Genomic DNA, 23,590 nt, shown 5'->3' on the forward strand with positions numbered 1-23,590 from the left:
GGCTATGTTGTAGGTCAATTTGTCAACATGTGTTAACAGTTAACAGGTTAATACTGGGCATTTGGAGGTGTATAATTTTTAACCGTTTTGTAATTCTTATTATAATATCATATTTGGTTTCGATTTTCTTTTTATAACAACATTCTAGACTGGCGCAGGCTGTCTATTCCGAGTCTAAACATCCTAAAACACTTCTACAGCTGTTCTAGCCAGAAGAAGAGCTCTGTCTCTCTAAACATGCTAAAAGTTGGCTTAATCCTAACAACCTATGGAAAGGTAAACGCCAAATGGTAACCTGGGACAGACTTACTATAGCACAAACACGTGCTAAAAGTCCGAGTCTGGCAAGTGTCCAACTACTTGTAACATGAAAATCGACGACAGATGACAAAACAAGTGTAGATAAATGTCATTACAATACATTATTCTGATATAACTAAAAATAATGTCTTAAACATAATACTAACCTGCCAATAATAATGCCAGTGGCTGTGGTGTTATCGCACTCGGATTACCTCGTGAATATTCTGCACAACAACCTTTAGATTGTTCATGTACTTCATGTACCACTTACTGATGACTTACTCCACCGGATATTGACTCGGCAGCCCCCAGAACTAAGCAGTCACACCATATCTACAAACTGCAATACATAATAATGTCAGAAGACGAGCTTGGTATGAATTTATTTATCGTGAACAATTCCTTCGTTAACAGTTGTACCTGTAAAGTTCTACTAAGTTTGGACACATACACGACTGTAGATGATAAACACGGGTGTCGGTAAAGTCAGTCCTTCTCCGGGCCATTTTACAAATATGTAGGCGATGTTACCGTTGAGTCGAGCACAGATTTTCCCTGAATTTTCATAACAGACCAAAAATTTCCACATTTTAAACATAAATGCATGTATATACACTAGGCAAAATTGCTAACGCACCACTTACTATTTCTTTGATTGTTTTAGATCTAAACGCAACAAAGATTGATTAGTATAGTATTTCAACAGTTTATGATAACACAGAAAATGAAACATCATTTGTTGCAATCTTATTGACCAGTTGCTTTGAGTACTGTTTATGAAACATGTTAGTCCCCATTATGTGATTCACATAATATCAATATCAGGTGTGGGCTCCATTTCCTCGTATAAATGGGATCTGTCTGTCTTTTCGCCTAGTATTTACGCGGTGCTTTGAAGTTCTTGCTTGGTCCCTCACACTTCCGGTTTGTACAAATTTCCGGTACAACCTTGCAATTGTCAACGTGTGGTGCGTTTTAAACACTGTGGCTACCTAAAACAACATTGTTTTTATTTGATAAGCATGCTCCGTCATGTTTTAACCCATATCACCGGTATTCGTTAAATTATTAACATTTTTTTCTAACCCCACTAAAGGAGCATCTTGAAGAGACCAACCAACTCATCTGTGGTCAAACGCGCCATACCATGTCGGTTTTTTAAGGAGGTTTTAGTAATGCATGCATCAATAATAAAAATCACAAAAAGAATATAAAGATTTAATTATCTTTCCAAAAAGAAGTGTGAGCACGATTTGAGCATTTCTAAAGAACAATCACGCTTCGGTTAACATTGCATCCATTTATCAGTTTGGGCATTTAAATGTCTTACTTATAATTAAGGTGACCTATTTAAACATTAAATACATCTTTAAAAAATTTTAGGATGTAAATATTATTTTATTTTAAATGGTGCGTTAGCAATTTTGTCCAGTGTATGACAAAAAATCAACATTAATCGGCTGTCAAATCATTTTCTCAACTTCTGGAAAGGTTGATTTACGCTAACTGGTTTGAGATTTTATAATAGTTATAATTGGTTTATTACTGTGGTATGATATAGTACATCAGTTAATATGTATTCAATACACGCCAATTTATGCATCCATAGTGCAGCTGGATATGAGCATTTAAATTTGATTTTGAGGTTCCACCTCCGAGTACTTCACTTCGCTGTTACATATTGTGCATATAAGACAACGTGAGATAAAATCACACCGTACCTTTTTTCTTTTCCGATGAAAAATAAAACCGAAATGACAAATGTCCCTTTCCCCGGTTTACCGAGAAAATATAACTTCAACTCGCATGAAAAAAAAAAAGGAAAATCAAGTATCACTTAACAATAAGGTAATTTAATATATTATCGTAATGTTTTCTGTATTTTATGTCCACAAGATTAATAACATAGACCAGTAGACCATCTTTTTCTGTGTTCATGCAAACAACATGCCTATCATACACAAACATAGTTATACTATAATAATTGTTGCATTCACATCTAGTGCCTTGTTGATCTCAGCTAGGGCAAGATTTAAACCCATTATTTCTGCTGTTTCTTTAAAGCTGCATGATATGATTTTTTCGCATTTACAGTATCAAATAATTTTCCATACACACCAAATATATTAAAAAGTTAAAGACTTTTGCCTAATTACACCAGCAGAATGGTCTCTTTTCAAAGAAATATTCAAAGTAAATAAAATATTTTCTTATTGAGCAAACAATTAAACGAACCAATCTGTGTCCTAGGAACATCTAGAAAAGGTAACTGTTTGGTTTCGACCGGAATGATTAGGTTTATTCAACCTGCATTTTATGCATCGATTGTAAACAAAGCAAACTTCCAAATTATTATAATATAGCTGCCTCGACGTCAGGGCAAATTATATTATGAGGCGAAATAACATGATACCCTCTTAATTTTGTCGTTTAAATATTGTTCTTAAAACAAATTTTGTGCATCATTATTTTGAAATTTCATTGAAATGTGGCTTAATTGACCAGGAAAACTACTGCAATATCTTTTATTGTACACATACTTAGCATTGCCATCGTTTTAAAGAGTTCACAAAATTTGATATAAAATCAGACCAAGCAGCTTTTATATTTACTTTTCCTTATATATATTGATTCATATATATCGTAAAATACTGGTATTTGATTTTAATATTGTGATTTATTGTCAGCAAGGATTAAACCGCAATATTTCGATATACTGGTAATATTGCACACCACTAAATTTTAATCTCGTATAGTGTCGGAAAAAGGTGATTTCACATGAGTATAGTACAGCATATTAGCAAAGTTTGAAAACTTTCAAAACAATCAGGTAAAATTGAAAAAGGATAAGAGAAGCCTGAAGGATAAGAAAAAGAGTTGAATAGACTTGGGTTTTTTTTAAACTATCGTATTTCAAAATTAACATTGACTCAGTTTTTCAATTAATGATGTATAGAAATGCACAAGCTTTTGTGAGAACCAAGAGAATACAGGCCTCTTTTGTTTGTATTCTGTTGTAAAACTTAAAAGCAAAAAGAAAGTTTACTTATGATGTCACGTACAGTATAAATTCAGGGGTGGATCAAGTATCTGTACTAAATGATTACTCATATAAGTACATTTACGAGCTATATCTCTTTGGAGCATTGAAATGCCAAAAAGGTTGTGCTAATAATGTGAATAGAGATGACTTATAATTACAGAGTCATTGAATTTTTAGATTTTTTGAAAGACATATTTTTGGAGCATTTAAATACCCTGTCCATATTATATAAGCATGTATACACATGCAGGCAAAATTGTTTCCCTCAGGGCTTTTGTTAGTGTGGCTGCATTGATTGTACAATATTATATAGGTACTTCGTCTGGAACTGCATCCATCTTGTGCAGTAGAAAAGGGGCAAGGGAATGTTGACATACAGAGAACAAAGTTTAGGTGAGGCTTGCTGTAAGCCATAAGGTAAAGACAAGGGAGGGTATAGGTCTGCTGATTTCTGAAGGTCCATTAAAATATAATTTCAGAGAGGAAATAAGTGATGACCGTTATTGGCCTCCAAACTCAGACCATGGGTTAGTCGGACGTGGCTGAGGCTGGCAAATGTATTCCAAAGAGATGATTGACAATTTTACGCTACTATATATATAGTTATACAAAATTAAATAATGAGTGAAAATTGACAGGTGTTATCAGGGTTGACAAATAAACATAATCAGGCATGCATGTAGCATCGGTTTTAAAAGTGGAAAGGCCAGACATCCAAAATCTTGACTAGCCAAAAAATTAAATTAAATTAAAAACCTTTTTTGCCATTCTCCAAAATCCTTATCCATGTTTTTGTTAATTCACCTTTACATGTTTACATATTCAAATAAAACAAACAAGAGGCCCATGGTCCACATCGCTCACTTGAGGAACAATAGGTATAATGAAATCAGCTTAAGGGAATTATAATACAAACTCTCTGGACAATGTACCTGGTAGTATAATACATGTAGATAATGTAAAAATAAAATAAACTACCTGAGGAAGCTTCCACATAAGTTTCAGCTTTCCTTGCCAAATGGTTTCTGAGGTGAAGATTTTTTAAAGATTTAATCTTTATATTCCTATGTAAAAATTAGACCAATTATTGTGGCCCTATTCTACCCCCAGGAGTCATGACTACAAACTACATTACCTGAGGATGCATCCATACAAGTTTCAGCTATCCTGGCTGATTTGTTTTTGAGAAGAAGGTTTATAAAGATTTTTTCTGTATATTCCTATGTAAAAAGTATACCCCCTATTGTGGCCCCACCCTATCCCAGAGGGTCATGATTTTCACAACTTTGAATCTACACTACCTGAGGATTCTTCCACACAAGTTTCAGCTTTCCTGGCTTAATGGTTCTTAAGAAGAAGATGTTTAATGATTTAACTCTATATATTCCTATGTGAAAATTTGACCCCCTGTTGTGGCCCCATCCTACCCCTAAGGGTTATGATTTTCACAACTTTGAATCTACACTACCTGAGAATGCCTTCACATTAGTGTGGTCCTTAATTTTCACAACTTTGAATCCCCTTTGCCTAAGGATGCTTTGTGTCAAGTTTGGTTAAAGTTGGCCTAGTGGCACTGAAGATGTTGAAAATGTGAGAAGTTTACAGACGGACAGACAAACGACAGACAAAATGTGATCACAGTAGCCCACTTGAGCTTTCAGCTCAGGTGAGCTAAAAATAGGGGGGGGGGGACTCCTCCTAAATTTAATTTTCTTTATGTAAGAAATATTTTACCAACAACTGTGCTAGAGCAGAAAGTACTTGTAACTAAAAATAGATATGATTTTTGAAACCCAGGTTCTGGAAATCTGCATTGAAAAATGAATATATACATGTTGAACTTTGTGTATAAAAAAGTTGATATTCTGAAACATGATAACTTCCTGCAAAATTCAATGAATATAAGTGTAAAAATGGTACAGGTATAGTGTTAGTGAAAAGGTCTGTTTATATTGAGTGTGCTTTTAAACATAATTAAACAAGTTTTTGATAAAATAAAAATCCACTTGAATAGGTACTTGTATTTTAAACTCTTTATTTCCATCATGCTTTAAGTGAAAATAAAAATAAAAATGTTTACTTCTTGGTGGAATCGTTCCAGCGACAGCAAAATCAAAAAGATCTACACCTTACCACTAGGCCACACATGAAACACTTTCATAGGATGTCTTTTTAATACATGTGGCTATACTCATCATTTTATTAGAAAAGTCACTTTTTGAAATATATGTTTAATATTGAGTACAAAGACCACTTTAAACAAAAATTAATTTAATGTAAACAACTAAACATGTTTTACAATACCTGTAGAACATAATTTCAGTCAGATTTCCTTGGTTTAGAGTGGTTCCATGAGTCAAATATCCAACTGTTTACTGCATACTAACTATTGTATATATTCCTATATATCCTTTACAAAACCAGAAGAATTTAATGATCCTGTGTAAGACAGTAAAGACTCTTTTAACATGGTAATTGTGTAATTTGCATTCTTTTGAATACACCTTTACTTAATATTGTATAATATTGAAAATGCCTGATGTTTGCTAAAGCAGACAATGCGCTATAACTGCGTTAAATTTTTTAACATTAAATTGTGAGAAAAAATTACAAAACAGATGTTAATTTTAAAAAGTAAAGTCAAAAATAAATTTAACTATGAACTGAATTTTTTACTGTGATATTAGATTGCTCATGACGTATGAAATTCATACTATACAGAAATAATTTTTAATTACTTTGAATATTTCCATCTTTTAAGAAGACTGATTCTGCTGGTGTAAATAACTTAAAGTCTATAAATTTTTTTTAGATAATTGGTTTGAGTGAAAAATTACTTGATACTTATTTTTGCCAAAAATCAGACCAAGCAGTTTGAATTAAAATCTGCAAGAACATTTTGACAATGCTATTATTTGGACTTATTATGCCCCCTTTCGAAGAAGGGAGGGCATAATTGTGCTATTGGTCGGTCCACCAACAGTTTCTGCTCATTTTCTTTGCAGAGGATGAACATATTGAAATGAAATTTGGTATACAGGTTTATCATGATAATATCTACTAGGTCAAGTTTGATTTTGGGTACGATTGAGCATTTTTAGACAGAGTTATTATGGCTCTTGGACATAGGAAAATTCCACTTATTTGCAGTTTCTGCTCATTTTCTTCACACAGGATAAAGATATTGAAATGAAATTTAGTATACAGGTTTTTCATGATACATGTGTAATATGTAGGTCAAGTTCGATATTGGGTACGATCGAGCAATTTTCGACAGAGTTATGGCCTTGGACTTAGAAAAATTCGAGTTATTTGCAGTTTCTGCTCATTTTCTTCGCAGAGGGTGCACATATTAATATGAAATTTTGTAGCAGATTTATCTAAAACATATCTAGGTCAAGTTCGATTTTGGGTATGATAGAGCAATTTTTGACAGAGTTATGGCCCTGGACTTTCCAAATATTTGCAGTTTACGTTCATTTTCTTTGTGGATGTTTCCAATGGAGGGGGGGGGGGGGGGGGGCATAAGTGTTTCACAAACATCTCTAAGACTTGTTATACATGCACTGATATTGTCATTATTATTATTATCATGGCAAAAAAGAAGTAAATCTAAAGGTTCTTTGCTTTAACTGTCATACCATTATTTTAATTTTTGAAGTTTAAATGTTTGTTTTGACAGTGTTTCCTCTAAAGTGCTCCATACAGAATTATGCTTGGGGTAAACTTGGTCATGAAAGTGAGGTTGCCTCTTTACTGAAAGCATCGGATCCAGCTTTTCAGATAGATGAGTCAACTCCTTATGCTGAGGTAAGTTCTTATGAATATGTTTGTCCCATGGAATCAGATGAATTAAGGAGAATAATAATAATGACCAAGTAATCACACATCAGAGCTTCGCATCCTTCTCCATGTTTAAGGCCTAGTACAATAATGTAATGATTTGCAACATGGTTAATTCAACTCATTGCTGAAACAGTATGTGAAGTTTAGTGCCATTGATATATTAAATTTTCATGACAGACAAATTAGCTATATATATTAATTTGATGAGTCATTTTATTGTTACAATAAAAGTAGATAAACTGGTTTACTGTTTTAAATTCTGTTTTTTCTTTTGTGTTTATTTTTGTATCAGTTATGGATGGGAACACACATAAACTGTCCATCAAAAGTCAGAACTGGCAGGGGAAGTACCTTGTCACTGAAAGACTGGATTATCCAGCATCCTGATCAGCTGGGGGATGCTGTCACCAAGAGGTTTGGGAATGATCTCCCTTTCTTGTTCAAGGTTCTTAGCGTCAACAAATCACTATCTGTCCAGGCTCATCCAAACAAGGTTTGTTCATGCGAAGAAAGGTGATATGTTAGATCTGTTTTGGGGCCCACTCTGTGATAGCCCTGTAGTGATCAGTCTAATCTATCCATCTATCCTATATCACTATTCTGGATTACCGGTTTTATTTTATTTATTTATTTCTCCTCACAGGGTAAATGGTCTTAAGTGTAATAAAACGATTTTCTAGAAACAAAAGTCGGCTTTTCATGATATTTCTCTCCTGTTAGCTCTGTCTGATAAGAACTTCTTTAAAAAAAATCTGACCCAACTTCCTGTTTCTATTTCAAATTAAAAAATACATGTACAGTAAAACTCAGTTATAGCAAAGTCCTAGGGAAGAATGGATCTACTTCATTATATCCATAATTTGTTGTAACCATATAATGAATTTGTTATAATTACTATAACAAATTCACTATAGATATTGTTTCTTTTATCAGATAACAATTTTTATGCCCCCCTTCAAAGAAGGGAGGGCATATTGCTTTGCTGCTGTCGGTCTGACGGTCTGTCCACCAACAGTTTCCATTCATTTTCTTTGCAAAGGATAAACATATTAAAATGAAATTTGGTATACAGGTTTATCATGATAATATCTAGGTCATGTTTGATATTGGGTACGATCGGGCAATTTTCGACAGAGTTATGGCCCTTGGACTTAGAAAAATTCAAGTTATTTGCAGTTTCTGCTCATTTTATTCGCAGGGGGTGCACATATTAATATGAAATTCGGTATGCAGATTTATCTGAATAATATCTAGGTCAATTTTAATTTTGGGTATGATAGAGCAATTTCCGACAGAGTTATGCCCCTTGGAGTTAGAAAAATTCCAAATATTTGCAGTTTACGTTCATTTTCTTTGTGGATATTTCCAATGGAGGGGGGGGCATAAGTGTTTCACAAACATCTCTTGTTGCTAATTGAGGCTTAGAATCAAAATACATTCCTCTGATATCTTTAATAATCAGATTGTGAATTGAAGAATTTATGTGAAAATAAATTCTATTATGTTAGATAGTAGTGCAAACTTTTTAAACTGTAAAGAAATTCAATATAAAAGTGTGAAATTTCACCATTATTCACCTCTACGGGACTCAAAATCATTTCGTTATATCGGTAAATTTGTTATAACCGTATTTGTTATAACCGGTAGCCGATAAAGTTTGCAAAGAAATCTGCTTCACTCAACATAAACCCTTGTACGAACAGACAAAACTTATACATGTGTGTTTAAGGGGGGTGTGCAGTCATCTTGTACGTTTGAGGATAAGAATGTAAACATTTCTTGAACTGGCTTGTTTTTTACCAATAAACCCCCTTTATATTTTTTCAGATTTTTAAATATTCAAAATAAGTCTGTAGTTGCGCATTTCGACAGCTATTTTAAGTAATTAAAAAGGCATTATCCTGATCTTGTATGCATAATTTGCATACAAAACAACATGCAGAATCTCATATTTATTGCTTTTATATCTTTTGGCAACAGTTTTGGTCATTTTCGGGCAGAAACAAGCCAGTTCAAGAAATGTTTACTTTCTTATCCTCAAATGTACAAGATGACTGCACATCCCCTTTAAAATGCACCATCTAGTATTGAGAGTACTATATTTTGTGATCTCTTGTTCTGACCAATTTGTCGGTGCAATCGTGTTTGGCCCATATCTTTCTTATGGAGAAACAATGGAATTTCATATTTCTTACAAAGATTGTTTATGACCTGTGGGTGTGTCATGCTTTTGACCCAATTTCATTTGTGCAAATTCAAGGTCACTGGAAGGAAAAGTGCAAAATTTGTGTCTGATCCATATCTTTCTTATGGAGAAACATTGGAAGTTCTCCTCACACAAAGATTTCTTATACCCTGAGGGTTTGTCTTGATTTTGACCTAAGGCCATTTGGGCAAGTTTAAGGTCATTGTTTTAAAAATACATTATTCCTGTCTATACTTGATGATATCTGGTAATGGAAAAATGATGAGAAGCAAAAAATTTGATACAAAGATTACTTGTGAACTGTAAATATATCTTGATCTTGAGCTTTGATCAATTGTGCAAGTTCAAGGTCACTGATAAAAAAAATGATGCATCCATTACTTGTTAATAGTAAAATGCATGAGTTATTATTTTTCTTATAAGTGGCTATCATTAGTGAGCTTGCTCATAATATTTCTAGTTTCAAAGGGAAATCTTTGAACAAGAAAATAATTGTCATTAATAAGTCTTGGATAAAATAATCTTTGATGAAAATATTTTGTTCATTCAAATCTTTTTTTTTTGTAAAAGAACAATTGCTTTAAATTAGCAATTTTTATGCCAATAATATGAGAGTGGTAGGAAAAGGATCTTTTTTAATACATGTATCATGTTAATTTTCTAAATGGATCGAGGCCATTAGAATGAAAATGAAAATAAAATTATTATTAAAAAATCTTCATTTATACAAGGGTTGTCCCAAACTTGTGCAGACAAGTGGCATTATTCATTTAATTGAAGACACAGAATGATGAAACTTGTGCCACAAAGGGTTCAAGTAATTTGCATTTAAATTATGCTCTAAGACATTTTTTGAAATAAAACATAAAATTTATCATAAACAATATGGAGGCCGTTTAGCAACACCATAAAGACACATTGTGCCTCCTGCAAAACTTGTTGTTACTACTTATTACAGTGATGTTTGCTAAAGGGTCATTGAAGAAAACATAGAAGCACAGTGAACAGATTTTAAGTCATGTGTTCTGTCTTCGCTATTTTGGGACAACCCACATAATTATATAATTATATACAAATTAAACATGTAATTATATTATGACAGTATGCTGGGGGGGGGGGGGGGGCAGGCATTTAAACTTATCATGTTTTATTCTTTATTGGAATGAAGGTAAAAGAAGTTTATGCTGATTAAATTGATACATGTATAGCCTTATATATGATGAATTAATAGCTTTAAAATAGCAGTAATAGAATCACTGATTTTGAAATCTATTGTTCAACATAATAATAATTTTCTGTTCCAGACATATAGATATATATTTATGAAGTTAACATTCATTAATATGTAAAGTGCTAAATGATATTAAACAAAATTTGCAGGTTCAGGCAGAAAAACTTCATGCAAAATTTCCAGAACTTTATAAGGATAACAACCACAAGCCGGAGTTAGCCATTGCTTTGACACCATTTAAAGCTATGTGTGGGTTCCGCCCAATTCAGCAGGTGGCAGAGTTCCTTTCAAGTATGTCTGAATAATTTATCATTTCACTTGTTGAATTACATATAACAGTCAGGGGTTTGACTGAAATCCATCATATTGAAAAATAATTGATTATTAATTGTCATCTCGACCCACAGTTGAAACTAAAATAAACTAGAACTTTTTTTTTCTTCAACAAAAAGTAAGGGCTTTTCGACATCTCCTTATTAAATGTCAGGAAAAATCATGTCTAATTTTTTTTCCAAATTCTTCAGCACCATAGAAAAAACATTTCCTAAATAAGAACCTATAAGTAATGCAATGTCAAAAGAAAGATAACTCCAGAACTCTATAAGTAGAAATATTTTTAATTTCGTAAAAAATATTTTTTAAAAAAAGTGAACACTTATTTCTTGGACCCAAGATTTGGTATGCTAAGAGTATTAATCTCTATAAGGTTTTTCAAGAAAAGCGGGATAACTTTTACCAAAAAAAATTTGAAATTTTACAAAAGTAGTGATCTTTAGGCAGCCCTTCGGACCATAATTTTTAAATGGTAGTCTCCACTTTGAACTATAAACCAAAAAGATTAAAAAAATCGGATGAAAAATCAAAAAGTTATAGCTAAAGGGCTGTTTTGAATATTAACCCCTCAAGATTCCTTATTTTCATGAATTTTATTTTCAGAACCTTTTCCAGTCTGTGCAAAATTAGTTTAACATTAAAAATCCCATAGACAATTTCTTATCAACTTATAATACCCGGAATTTCTCAATAGTTTTAAACGAAACTTAAAATATATTATGCTGATTACGACAATTTAAAAATTTAAAAAAATTTGTCATTTATTTTAATTTCTTCTTTTTTCATTCCCCCTTTTTTTAAAGTTTGAAGCCTAATATCTCAAAAACAGTAAGAGTATAGATTGTACTTGGAGATAGAAAGAAGTTGTCACTTACAATTTTGTATATCATAGCATGAAGTATCTAATTTCAAAATTTCTTAGTTTATTATCAGAAAATAAAATAGATACAAGGGCCCTTTTAATTTTTTGTATTTGCATGTGTTAACTGGAAGTATATAAACCCGAAGACCAAAGAGGGACATACAGGAGAAGTAGGAGATTGCTACAACAATTTAGAAACATTAGATTTATACTTTTTCCTACCGTTTTCAAAAAAATGCTGATGAAACTTTGTCGAGAAGAAAAACAATAATAAAACAGAACTCAAACAATAGGTCTTTTCGACTGAAAGTCAAAAAGCCCTAATAAGTGCACCCCATAAAACAAATGAGATAATTCTATAAGTGCACCCAGACTTTCTAATTTATTTATAAATGATGATTTCTAATCATAAAACTGAATTTTAGTAATAAGTGCATGCATTCAATCATTTTTTATTAGAATAATGATGAAAAACAGTCATAGCTATTTGGAATTTATTTTAAGACAAAGAGTGACCTCTGAAAAATGAATATGACTGTATTTCATCTTGTTTTTTTTATCAAATTATTAATTCTGTAAGTTAGAAGAAATGACAATAATCAGTTATTTTTCAATATGATGGATTTCAGTCACACCCTGACTGCATAATGTGTATATGGAATGATTGATCAGTATGGAACTTCTAAACTGCCTTATGTGGATGATTTTCATTATATGACGATACTTCAACATTACATGCTGATACTTCAACATTACATGATGATACTTTAACATTATATGCTCATACTTTGTCTTTATATGATGATAGTTCTTCATAAAATTACATGCTGATACTTTTTCATTATATGATAGTAGCTCACTATGCAGTGGTTCTAATAATAGTGAAGCGTCGCCTCGGGATGGAAATACACTAAAACTCAGAACACATGGATGCCTGTAAACTTTTTACGAGTAAAACTGGGCTGTTTCTCTGTTTCGGCAATTAATCAGAGTGGACTTGTGTCCACTGAGACTAGTTTAGATCAAGAAACTAGTGCCTGTAGATTTTTTACATGTATGTTAGCAGATGCGCTAAGTCACTGAAATTAAGCAATAAAAGCACTGTAAATGCTTCATGAAGCCAAAATCATTTTACTTAAACAACACTGTTTTGTGGAAACATACATTTTTCACTTCATCAAATACAAAATAAAATTTTTAACAAACAGACTATTTCCCTCTTTTTCAAACAGGATGAAAATACATATCTTTATATGAAAATTTGTATGTAGATCAGTAGATTGAATATTTTAAAGTAAGAGGCAACTGCCCCCTCACCCCAATTTCCTATTTACTTGTCGAGATTGAGGTGTTACTGAGGTCTGCCCCCTCCTCCCCCCCAATTAAAGATGCTACATGCATGCACTGGGATCTAATGGATGATCATTCGTGCTCGATTCCCTTAAAAGGGACAGCATTGCAAAGTCATTGTTTAATGGTGTAGAAGCACCAAATCCAGTACCAGTAGGGGTAAAATTAGCGCCATTTGAAGGCGTCCGCCTGCAGGATTAAAACAATCAACCTGCAACATAACATAAAATGCATAAAATTTGATGAAACATCAAATTTGAAGGTGTCTAAACAAGGACAAGTAATAATCAGGAGACTCGGGAGACATTTGACACAGAGAGATTTTAGTGCAAATTTTAACAAATATAATGAAAGTGGCCGTACCTCCGTTCCCTTCGGAATCCAGTTTCACCTGAGTAGCATATGCCCTATTTTTGGGAGTACAGATTTTAAAAATAACCAATCGGGTTCAAAGAGTGTCAATTTTTTGGGCCCCCACCATAAAATGGCTGAGGCATATAGTGTTAACCCATTCCGTCATTCATTCCTTCTGTCATTCCGTCATCATTTACTTTCCGATCATTATGTCAACAACCATTACACCCATGAAACTCAAATATAATATATTGATGTATCTAATAAATAAACAGACTGAGTTTGAATTTAGTTTTGGTCTGATGATATTTATGCCTCTTAAAAGCTTGCATGAACTTAAAAGAAAATGAGTAATTTTTAGGGATTTATCGGATTACTTATTCTGCAATCAAACAAATGTTATACTTTTGGCATTTGAAATTTTGATCACCTGCGGGGGCATTTGTGGCGTTATGACACATCTAGTTATAAAAGGAAATAAATGTAAAGGAAGCTTGTTTGAATTGTTGAGTAGCTTGACTTCAGTCCTATACTATCTTCTTTGTATTACATGTATCCCCAAGTTTTTGGAATCACGATACCACTGCTTATAGCTCATTTAGAACCACTGCACACTAAAATACCATCATTTCTGAATTATCAGCATATAGTGTTAAAGTAACAGCACATAATAAAGAAGTATCAGCATATAATGTTAAACTGTCAGCATGTAATGTTGAAATATCAGCATGTAATGTTGAAATATCAGCATGTAATGTTGAAGTATCAGCATGTTATTTTGAAGTACATGTATCAGCATGTAATGTTAAAGTATGCAGTGTTTTTTGGGGGCCTGATATGGGGCCGAAATTCAGCCCCAGTCCCAATTGGAAATTTTCTAATATTTTCCTAATTTCAGACCCAAATTTCCCAATTGTATTTTTGAAAATAAAACTTTGCACAACTCGTCCAAATTTTCAAGAAAGACTGCATGAACAGAATAATTAATAATTTGAAGAACTCTAGATAAGAAGCATTGTGCTTTAATTAGTATCTGAATAAATGATAGAAAACATTAAATTTAATCATAATCAATATAACCGAATTTTCCTGTTTTGTTGCTATTTTTCCCACTTGAAAGGGCCCCAGTCCCAAATTGGTGGGGAAAAAACACTGGCATCAGCATGTAATGTTGAAGTATGAGCATGTAATATTAAAGTATCATCATTTAATGTTGAAGTATCATCATTTGATGTTGAAGTATCATTATATAAATAGTGCCTGTTTGGGAGGGTAACAGTTGAAATTGACACCCCGAGAAAACCATTGTCAACCGACGCGAAGCGGAGGTTGACAATGGTTTTCGAGGGGTGTCAATTTCAACTGTTATCCTCCCAAACAGGCACTATTTATTTTGTTATACTGAATGTCTTTTTTAAAATTTTTAAGAAAATTTTACTGCTTTTATATAGGAATAACCTGAATTCTACAGCGAACCGTACGCGCATAATTTTCGCGCATGTAACATTTTTTAATGTTACCCGTTGCCAAGTGCGTTGCTAACGCTGAGGGTAATAGTAAATATTATTAACTGCGTCTTAACCAATCAGATTTCAGTATTTAACATGAAAGTATAACAACATGTAATATTAAAGTATCATCATTTAATGTTGAAGTATCATCATTTAATATTAAAGTATCATCATTTAATGTTGTAGTATCATCATTTAATGTTGAAGTATCATCATTTAATGTTGAAGTATCTTCGTATTATGGAGATCATCTACAGAGGGCAGTTGAGGCGTTCCATAAATCAGGATTATCTATCTGTTACAGGAATAGAGGAACTTCGAGCTGTTGTTGGAGGTCCTACTTCATGTAAGCTGATATCTGCAAGTAAAACTATGGATATGCCTCTACAGAGAGAAGCCATGAAAGACTGCTTTACTTCATTGATGAATCAGGAGTCTGATTTTGTCAAATCAGAGCTGAAATTGCTAATTAATCGTCTTCAAGACTTAGGTAATTATGGTGTCAGGCTACTGGTGCACAGCTGTCAGTAGTGGAAGATAATATTTGTATAACAACAATAATTTTTCACCATTTTATACCATTTGTAACCAAGTTGTAAATATGAGGATAGATTCATATTGAAAATATCCTAGTATACAGAATTTTCAAGTTTAGGTTCATGTGGGTCAGTAAAGGGGGGGGGGGGGCTAACCAACAAATTTAATGATACATGTTATGATTATCAAATTTTTATATTAAGGAGATTTATTTGAATGAAAATGAATGTGAAATTTTTCTGCAGTTGCATACATATCTTTTGAGACATTTGGATAAAACTCCATTTCACACCTAAACAATATTCTAAGCAATATGGTGTGAGATGAACCCTGAGGTCACAAGGTCAATGCTGCTCTAAGAGAAACAAGAAAAACGTATTACATGTATGAGGGTCTGACCTTTCATTTTCATTTTATTGGTTAGTTCCCAATAAACTCTACAAAGCTATAACATAATGCTGTTTGAGTTTAAGCCTCTATTTTTATCAAGCAAAATAGTTTATACTGAAAACGGTAACATTATTATGTCATCGGGTTAACAGCTGTGTGACTGTCAGTCAATATATATCAGGTCTCATAGCTCAGTGCTTAGAGCACTGGCACGGTACGTCAGAGGTCCTGGGTTCGAGTCCCGGTTGATACTTGACTTGTCACCATCTTTTACATTTGGCACCCAACGTACAAACCAACGTCACTCCCTAGGAACATGTTTCACAACATTTCCTTAACTGAAAGAGTTCTACTCGTAAATTCGAGGACGAATTTCTACCAAGAGGGGGATTAAGTCACTGGGTTAACAGCTGTGTGACTGTCAATCAATTTATTACATACTTAGTAATAAATACAGGTTTTTGGCATATGTGATACAGATGACATCACACAACTCATATCGGCCTCCGGGGCTGATACAGGTTATCAGCCCTAGGGCTGATATGGATCCGTATCACACCCCTTGCGGAACTCTGCCTTTTATCCGTTTCGGCATTTGTGCATGTTTACAGATGAAAAATCAAACTTTTCTTGCAGTCGACATTTTTAAATGCAGTTAAAAACTTCAGTTTTGGAGCATTTAATTTTAAGACACGAGGAAATTCCGGTTCTGTAGCTACGTGTTTGGTAAAACAATAAGATCTCATATTTTCATTTACCGGTAATACATGTACAGACTACTTTCAAATAATATTAAAAATCAATTTGTTCAAGTTGATGCCTTTTTACATAACTTATTACTAATTATGTAATAAATATAATAATAAATACCCTTTTTCCATATCACAACCTGTATCAGCCCTCGACCAATATCATCCCTCGGGCCTTCGGCCCTCGGGCTGATATTGGAGTCTTAGGCTGATACAGGCTGTGATATGGAAAAGGGTATGTATTATTCTCTATATATCAGGGTCTCAATGGCTGTAATAAATGTAACAGTTGGTGAAAAGTCTCAATTGGGACTAAAACCCAGAGCCTCTGGCATACCGTGCCAGCGCTATTGAGACCCAATATATTGACTGAAAGTCACACACCTGTTAACCCGGTGACAATTATATTAAAACATACTCCTCTGACTTGTTTTTTTTGTTATACTAATTGTTATTTTGTGTGATTATAAGGGACATGATCAGGAAAATTTGATTTTTTTTTCTTAAGAAAAACAGGATTTGGGAGGGATGTGTAATTCAAAATGTAAATTAATGTTATGTGCATAGGACTGTAAAAACTGGGATTTTTTAGATTTCAGAGGATAAGTCGGCGGAAGCTTATGCTATACCCTCAGTGTCAGTGTTGTGTTTAGACCTGGTTGAAGTTTTTGAAGCAGGTCCTGTATCTAAGTTATTACTTGTCCTACCTTCACCAAACTTGCATGGATGGTATCTTAGCTTACTTCTTGACTTAACAGACTTGGATGCTGAATCTGAGCTATAAATTTCAAATGCTTGAGAAGGTTAGGGTTTTTGTAGCAAGTTAAAGTTTTTTGAGCAGGTGCCCTTTAATGACCTTATCTAAGTTGTAACTGGTTTTAACTTCACTAAACTTGCATTGATGGTGATCGTTCAATGGGCTTGGATGATGAATCTGAGCCATAGGTTTTGGATGATGGAGGAGGTTAGGTTTTTTAAGCAGTTAAAGTTCTTAGAGCAGGTGTTCATTGATAGGCATATCTAAATTATTAATGCAATCTTTACCAAACTTGGATGGATGATGCACCTTATGATACTGATGCACTTGACAGGCTTGGATGCAATCCTGAGCCATTGGTTTCAGATGCTGGATGAGGTTATCTTTAGGTTAATAATTGTCATTTCTTATTCAAAATTGCATGGATGGTTTAACTATGTACTAAATGAATCACAGAGCCAGCTTCAGATACTGGAACTGATCTTGATTGTCCAGGTGCTAAGGCAGATTTAAGATGTTAGAAGAACTCAAATCGTTTTAGGGTCTTGGAGTAATGAAGTAAATTCTTTCATACCCAAATGAACTTGCACAGTTTATATGTATGCAGAAGCAGTTTATACGGAAGCTTTGTATGACATCCATTTTCATAAGTCAATGTGGCATCCGGTTTATTTATAGCTAGAAACTGCATATGATGATGAGGACTAACTTTGATTTTGTATTTTCAATGCTATGTCTGAGTTTAAAAATGATATAGTTTCAAAATTGTTGACTAAAGAGACAATTCTTAGGGGTAGCATTTAGTGTAAGAGTATCGTAAACCAATGATGCCAGGGTAATATAACTCCATCCCTTTACGGACATGCAAAATCTTGATAGTCTGGCAAAATTGTTATACTCTAGCAGCAAGATATGTCAGATATTGTATAAATTTCTGTGACAAGTACATGTATAACATTTATGTATATGTAGAATTTATCATTTTAAGGAAAAACAATATTCCATGAAAGGGGTAGTTTGATCACAAACCCCCTCCCCCCCCCCCCTTTCATTTGCATCATTACCAGATCAAATAGTCTAAATTACTCATCAAAAATACTATTTTTATAAACAAATAACTTATTTGTCCAAACAAATAGCTAATTTGTCTGAACAAATCCTAATTTGTCCAAACAAATAACTTTATTGTCTAAACAAATAACTTCAATTCCTTTGAGCAAATAACTTATTCATCCAAACAAATAACTTATTCAACAAATAACTTATTCATCCAAACAAATAACTTATTCATCCAAACAAATAACTTATTCAGCAAATAACTTATTCATCCAAACAAATAACTTATTCAACAAATAACTTATTCGTTCGAACTTATAGCTTATTCGTCTGAACAAATAACTTATCCGTCCAAACAAATAACTTATCCGTCCAAACAAATAGCTAATTTATCTGAAAAAATAACTAATTCATCAGAACAAACAACTTTTCAGTTTGAACAATTAGTAGCTAATTTGCCCGAACAAATAACTTATTTGTCAGTACAAATCCTAATTTGTTTGAACAAATAACTTATCTGTCAGAACAAATAACTTTTTTGGCAAACAAATAGCCAATTCATTAGAACAAATAAGTAATTCTTCCAATCAATTACTTATTTGTCTAAACAAATTCTAATTCCTCTGAAGAAATAACTTATCTGTCCAAACAAATACTAGCTAATTAGTCTGAACAACTAACTTATTCATTGGAACAAATGTCTAATTCGTCCAAACAAATAACTTATTATCAGAACAAATAGCTTATTCATTCGAACAAATCATAATTCTTCTACAAATTCTAACTCATTTGAACAAATAACAAATTCTTCTGAACAAATAACTTATTCATCCGAACAAATTCTAATTCGTCCCAACAAATAACTTATCGTTTGAACAAATAAAATTTATTTCTTTTTTCATCTGGCCCTTCCAAGCTGCTGTAAAAAAAATTTAGTTGCTCAGAGGAATGATTTGGCTTAACAATATAGACCTTTTTTTCATCATAAAATTTTCAATAACTGTTAACACAACTCCAAATTTTATCTTGTTATTACTGTAATCAAGAATTCTCTAATTGCAGAAAAAGAAACTAAATTTCAGCCATAATAAGTATCAAAATTTTAGATAATTTACAAGTTTTGTCATTATTTAATTACAGACAGTGCTGGGACAGACACCAGTGGGTTTGAGAGTGAAACTTTGTACAAGTTGTATAATGAATTTCCTGGAGATGTAGGATGTTTCACTGTGTATTTTTTGAACATTGTCACACTTCAGCCGGGAGAGGGGATGTTTCTGGAAGCAAATCTGCCACATGCATACCTGTCTGGAGGTAAATACTAAGATCATACCTCACAATTACTGTATCTTTTTTATTCATACCTATCGAGAGGTGAATACCAGCATCATATCTCACTATTACCTGTATCTTCTTCATTCCAATCTCTTTAAAAGAGGTGAATACCAACATCATATCTTACTATTGCCTGTATCTTCTTCATTCCAATCTATTAAAAAGGGGTGAATATGCTTATGACCTGAGAGTGTTTCATGACTTTGACAGAATGTCATTCGGGCACTTCAAGGTCATTGGAAGGAAAAGTGCAGAATTCTTGTCTGGTCTATACTTTTTTTGTGGAATTTTCGTCTTCACACAAAGATTGCTTATGACAAGAGTGAAAGTCATGATCTTAACCCAAGGTCACTTTTGCGAGTTCAGGATCATTGTTGAAATAAATGCATAATTCCTGTTTAGGTTTTATCTTGTAATGAAAATTATTAGTAGCCTCCTATTTCACACAAACAATGTTTTTAATCTAAAAATATGTTCTGACCTTAAGCTTTAGTCAGTTTTGCAAGTTCAAGGTCACTATAAGAAAATGGTGCATCCATTTCTTTCAAATAGAGAAATACTTGAGTTATTCTATTTTCATAGCAGAGGATATCATTCGTGAGCTTGCTCACATTTTCTTTAGTTCATTCCAGTAAATATCAACATCATACCTCACAATTATCTGTTGTCTTCTTTACTCCTTCCTATCAAGAGGTAAATACAGTAAAACTCGTTTAGTATGAACACGGATATAGCAAAATCACGGATATAGCAAAGTTTTTTGAGTCACAGTAAATACGGATATAGTGAACTGATTTTGAGTTATGTAGAGGTGAATTATGATGGAACTTAACTCTTTTATAACGAATTTCTTTACAGTTTTAAAAGTTTGCATCCATTTTACAGGATAGTTTGAATAAACTTATTTGCTCATAAATTCTTCAATTAACAATCCAAGAGAATGTATTTTCATTCTAAGCGTCAATTAGCAAAAATTGTAGTTAAGTAAAAGAATGTCTATAGTGAATTCACTATAGTTATTATTACAAATTTGTTATACGGATATAACAAATAACTGATGTAACGAAGCAAAACTTGAGGACTTCACTATAGAAACGAGTTTTACTGTACAAACATCATACCTCACAATTATCTGTTGTCTTCTCTACTAGAAGTTATTAATACTTGCATCTATACTTATAAGTACTTTTTCGCCTCTTTTAAGAAAGAATATCAAATTTCAAGTGAACACAAAAAAATTGTGGGTACTGGTAAATAAAAATGTAATGTCACTATGTGGTCACTTAAAGGTTTTTCAAAAATTACAAGTAAATTTTTTTTTTTAATATTTCGAGATAAAACAGATTAATGATAGAAGTTTATTTATTTACTGTTACTGTTTAGCTGCAGAGATCCTTCACTAAAGTAACTGTTACTTACTTATAATTTTAATTAGCATATAACACTGTGATTAGAAAAACCTACACGTTCATTGTCCTCTATATCATACATTTTTGTTCTACATGTATAGACACCATGGAGTGCATGGCATGTTCTGATAATGTTGTCAGAGCTGGACTTACTCCAAAATATCGAGATGTTCACACACTTTGTGAAATGTTAGACTACACTGGAAAGCCAGCAAACAAAACCAAGTTTCCAGGAAAATCTGTAACAGAAAATGGAGTGACCATAACAACCTTCAGTCCACCTATTAGGGATTTTGCTGTCAAAAAATTTCAGGTAATTGTTATGTAAGTTTTTCGATCTGACACAGAAGTAGTTTACATTTTTCATTTTACCCTGTTTCAAATCAACTTACATGTATTGTCAATTGAGCAAAAAATAAATCAGCAACAAAAGTTCTTGTGAATCAATTTGTTCTGTTATAAATTTTACAGCAAAAGTTATTCTTGGTGCATGTTTACCAGTAATGAATTAGTCAGATGTTGACTGATTATTAAACCCCTCACAAACAAATTTCGGGTGGATATATAGGAATCATCGTGTCTGCCGTCCTTCCATCGTGTCCAGCCCATGTCTTACTTTTTGAGAAATATTTGAAGTTCTTACTTCACAAAAAGATTGCTTATGATCTAATGGTGTGTCATGATTTTGATCCATGGTCTTTTAGGCAAGTTTAAGGTCACTGGAAGAAAAAAAAAATCAAAATTGTGTCTTGTCTATTATAAATGTTTCTTATGGAAAATCATTGAAAAAACAACTTAAATTGATGACAATATTTGTGTGTTTTCAGACCAGCCCAGGAGTCACTGCCTTACAGCTTCCTGCATTGACCAGTCCCAGCATTACCATTGTGATTCAGGGTAATGGAATAGCAAACAACCCAACCCTGGAGTCGTCCATTCCTCTCAATCGTGGTGAGATCTTCTTTGCATCAGTGAATCAGGAGGTGATGATAGATGTCTCGTCAGAATCCATGCTGTTGTTTCAGGCCTATGCTGCAGTTTAAAGAGATGCTTGTTCATGTACGTTGGAGATGCATTAACCAATTCAGAAAGTTCAGCCAATGATCACCACCAAGCAGACTTGCTTGTTTGTTATATATAGAATCCTACTAAAGTTTGCTATATTCGTTACCTGAGCATATGATTACAAAATGTAGATCTGATATGTGTTTTGAATTTTGGAAAGAATATTAAGCTAGCTGATTAGGGAAATTCTTTTTCGTGCCTGATTTTAAATTATAAAAGGATCATGGTCACAATTTCAGCCAGAAATGTTCAGTATTTATTTTCTACTTTTAAGCAATAGCATTGTAAACATCAAAAATGGGAATGGATAAATAGATTTAGAATATTTTAAGCTCAGTTGTGATCATGCATACCCTACTAAAAGAGGGTAAAATTTTTAAAATTGTTGCACCATGTAGAACTTTGATTACAATTTATAATATAAGAGGTATATATATTTTTCAATTAATAATCACTCTAGACCTGACTCCTTGAGGTGAATTTGGTGCTTGGCATTATTTTCAAAATATCCTGCTTGTTTCTATATGAAAAGAAATGCTTGCCTGTTTGTTTGACTGCCTGTATGTAAAGCTGAACTATTTGTTATGTTGTTTTTCTACAAACTTTTCTATTCTGACTGACATTATTTATTTTGGTATATTTTTAAAATCCTATTTTATTTATGGAATGTTTTTTTTCAGGAGTTATTATAATGTAATTTAAGTTAGCCTTACTTTATTATGTAATAAGTTAACATCCTTATAGCAATGAGTTTCACTACCATAGATGTTTATAAAAAAATTCCACATTCTGATTTTCATCCACATCAATTTATTAAACTGAAAAAAAATTTAATTGTATGAAGCCCTACTTGTATAGAAATTGGCTACATGTCTTATGATATGCAAAAGTTTTACTTAATGAATAAGAAATGCAATACTGACTGTAAATCTTTTATTATTTGTATCGTAAAATTATTTTTCTAATTTCCTATGAAGAAAAAGGGCTTTAAACTTAATTTGAGACAATAATTATAAAATGGATCCAAATGTTTTAGAATGCTTTAAATGTAAACAAAGAATGTTGGAATATTAAAAAAAAGGAATATCATTAGAGTTTGTTATAGCTTATGAGTCCTATGGTGATCAGTCTGTCTGTCTGTCCGTCTGTCCGCCTGTCCACGATCACTTGTACTGGACATATTTTTTTCCTCTTGGACCAGTCTGGCTCATACTTTACCTAAATAGTGCCTTTGGGTAAATGGTGTACACTGA

General features: G+C 32.8%; 2 protein-coding genes across 2 annotated transcripts in view; one reads left to right on the forward strand and one right to left on the reverse strand.

Annotated features, from left to right (window-relative positions):
* The window catches only part of LOC105337493 (equilibrative nucleoside transporter 1), a 39,884-nt gene extending 39,277 nt beyond the window's left edge, over window positions 1-607 (reverse strand). Inside the window, exon 1 of the mRNA XM_034474580.2 lies at window positions 468-607. The gene's annotated coding sequence lies outside the window, so the exon portion shown is untranslated. The remainder of the gene's footprint in view (window positions 1-467) is intronic.
* LOC105337494 (mannose-6-phosphate isomerase) lies at window positions 539-22,655 on the forward strand. Its single transcript, XM_066069068.1, has 8 exons — window positions 539-677; window positions 7,029-7,156; window positions 7,485-7,685; window positions 10,779-10,920; window positions 15,344-15,529; window positions 19,669-19,842; window positions 21,374-21,585; window positions 22,100-22,655. The coding sequence occupies exons 1-8, from the start codon at window positions 659-661 to the stop codon at window positions 22,313-22,315; spliced, it is 1,278 nt and encodes a 425-aa protein (XP_065925140.1). The 5' UTR covers window positions 539-658; the 3' UTR covers window positions 22,316-22,655.
* The last annotated feature ends 935 nt before the right edge of the window (window positions 22,656-23,590 follow it).

This window comes from Magallana gigas, chromosome 8 (genome assembly GCF_963853765.1).
Source record: "Magallana gigas chromosome 8, xbMagGiga1.1, whole genome shotgun sequence".
Taxonomy (NCBI): domain Eukaryota; kingdom Metazoa; phylum Mollusca; class Bivalvia; order Ostreida; family Ostreidae; genus Magallana; species Magallana gigas.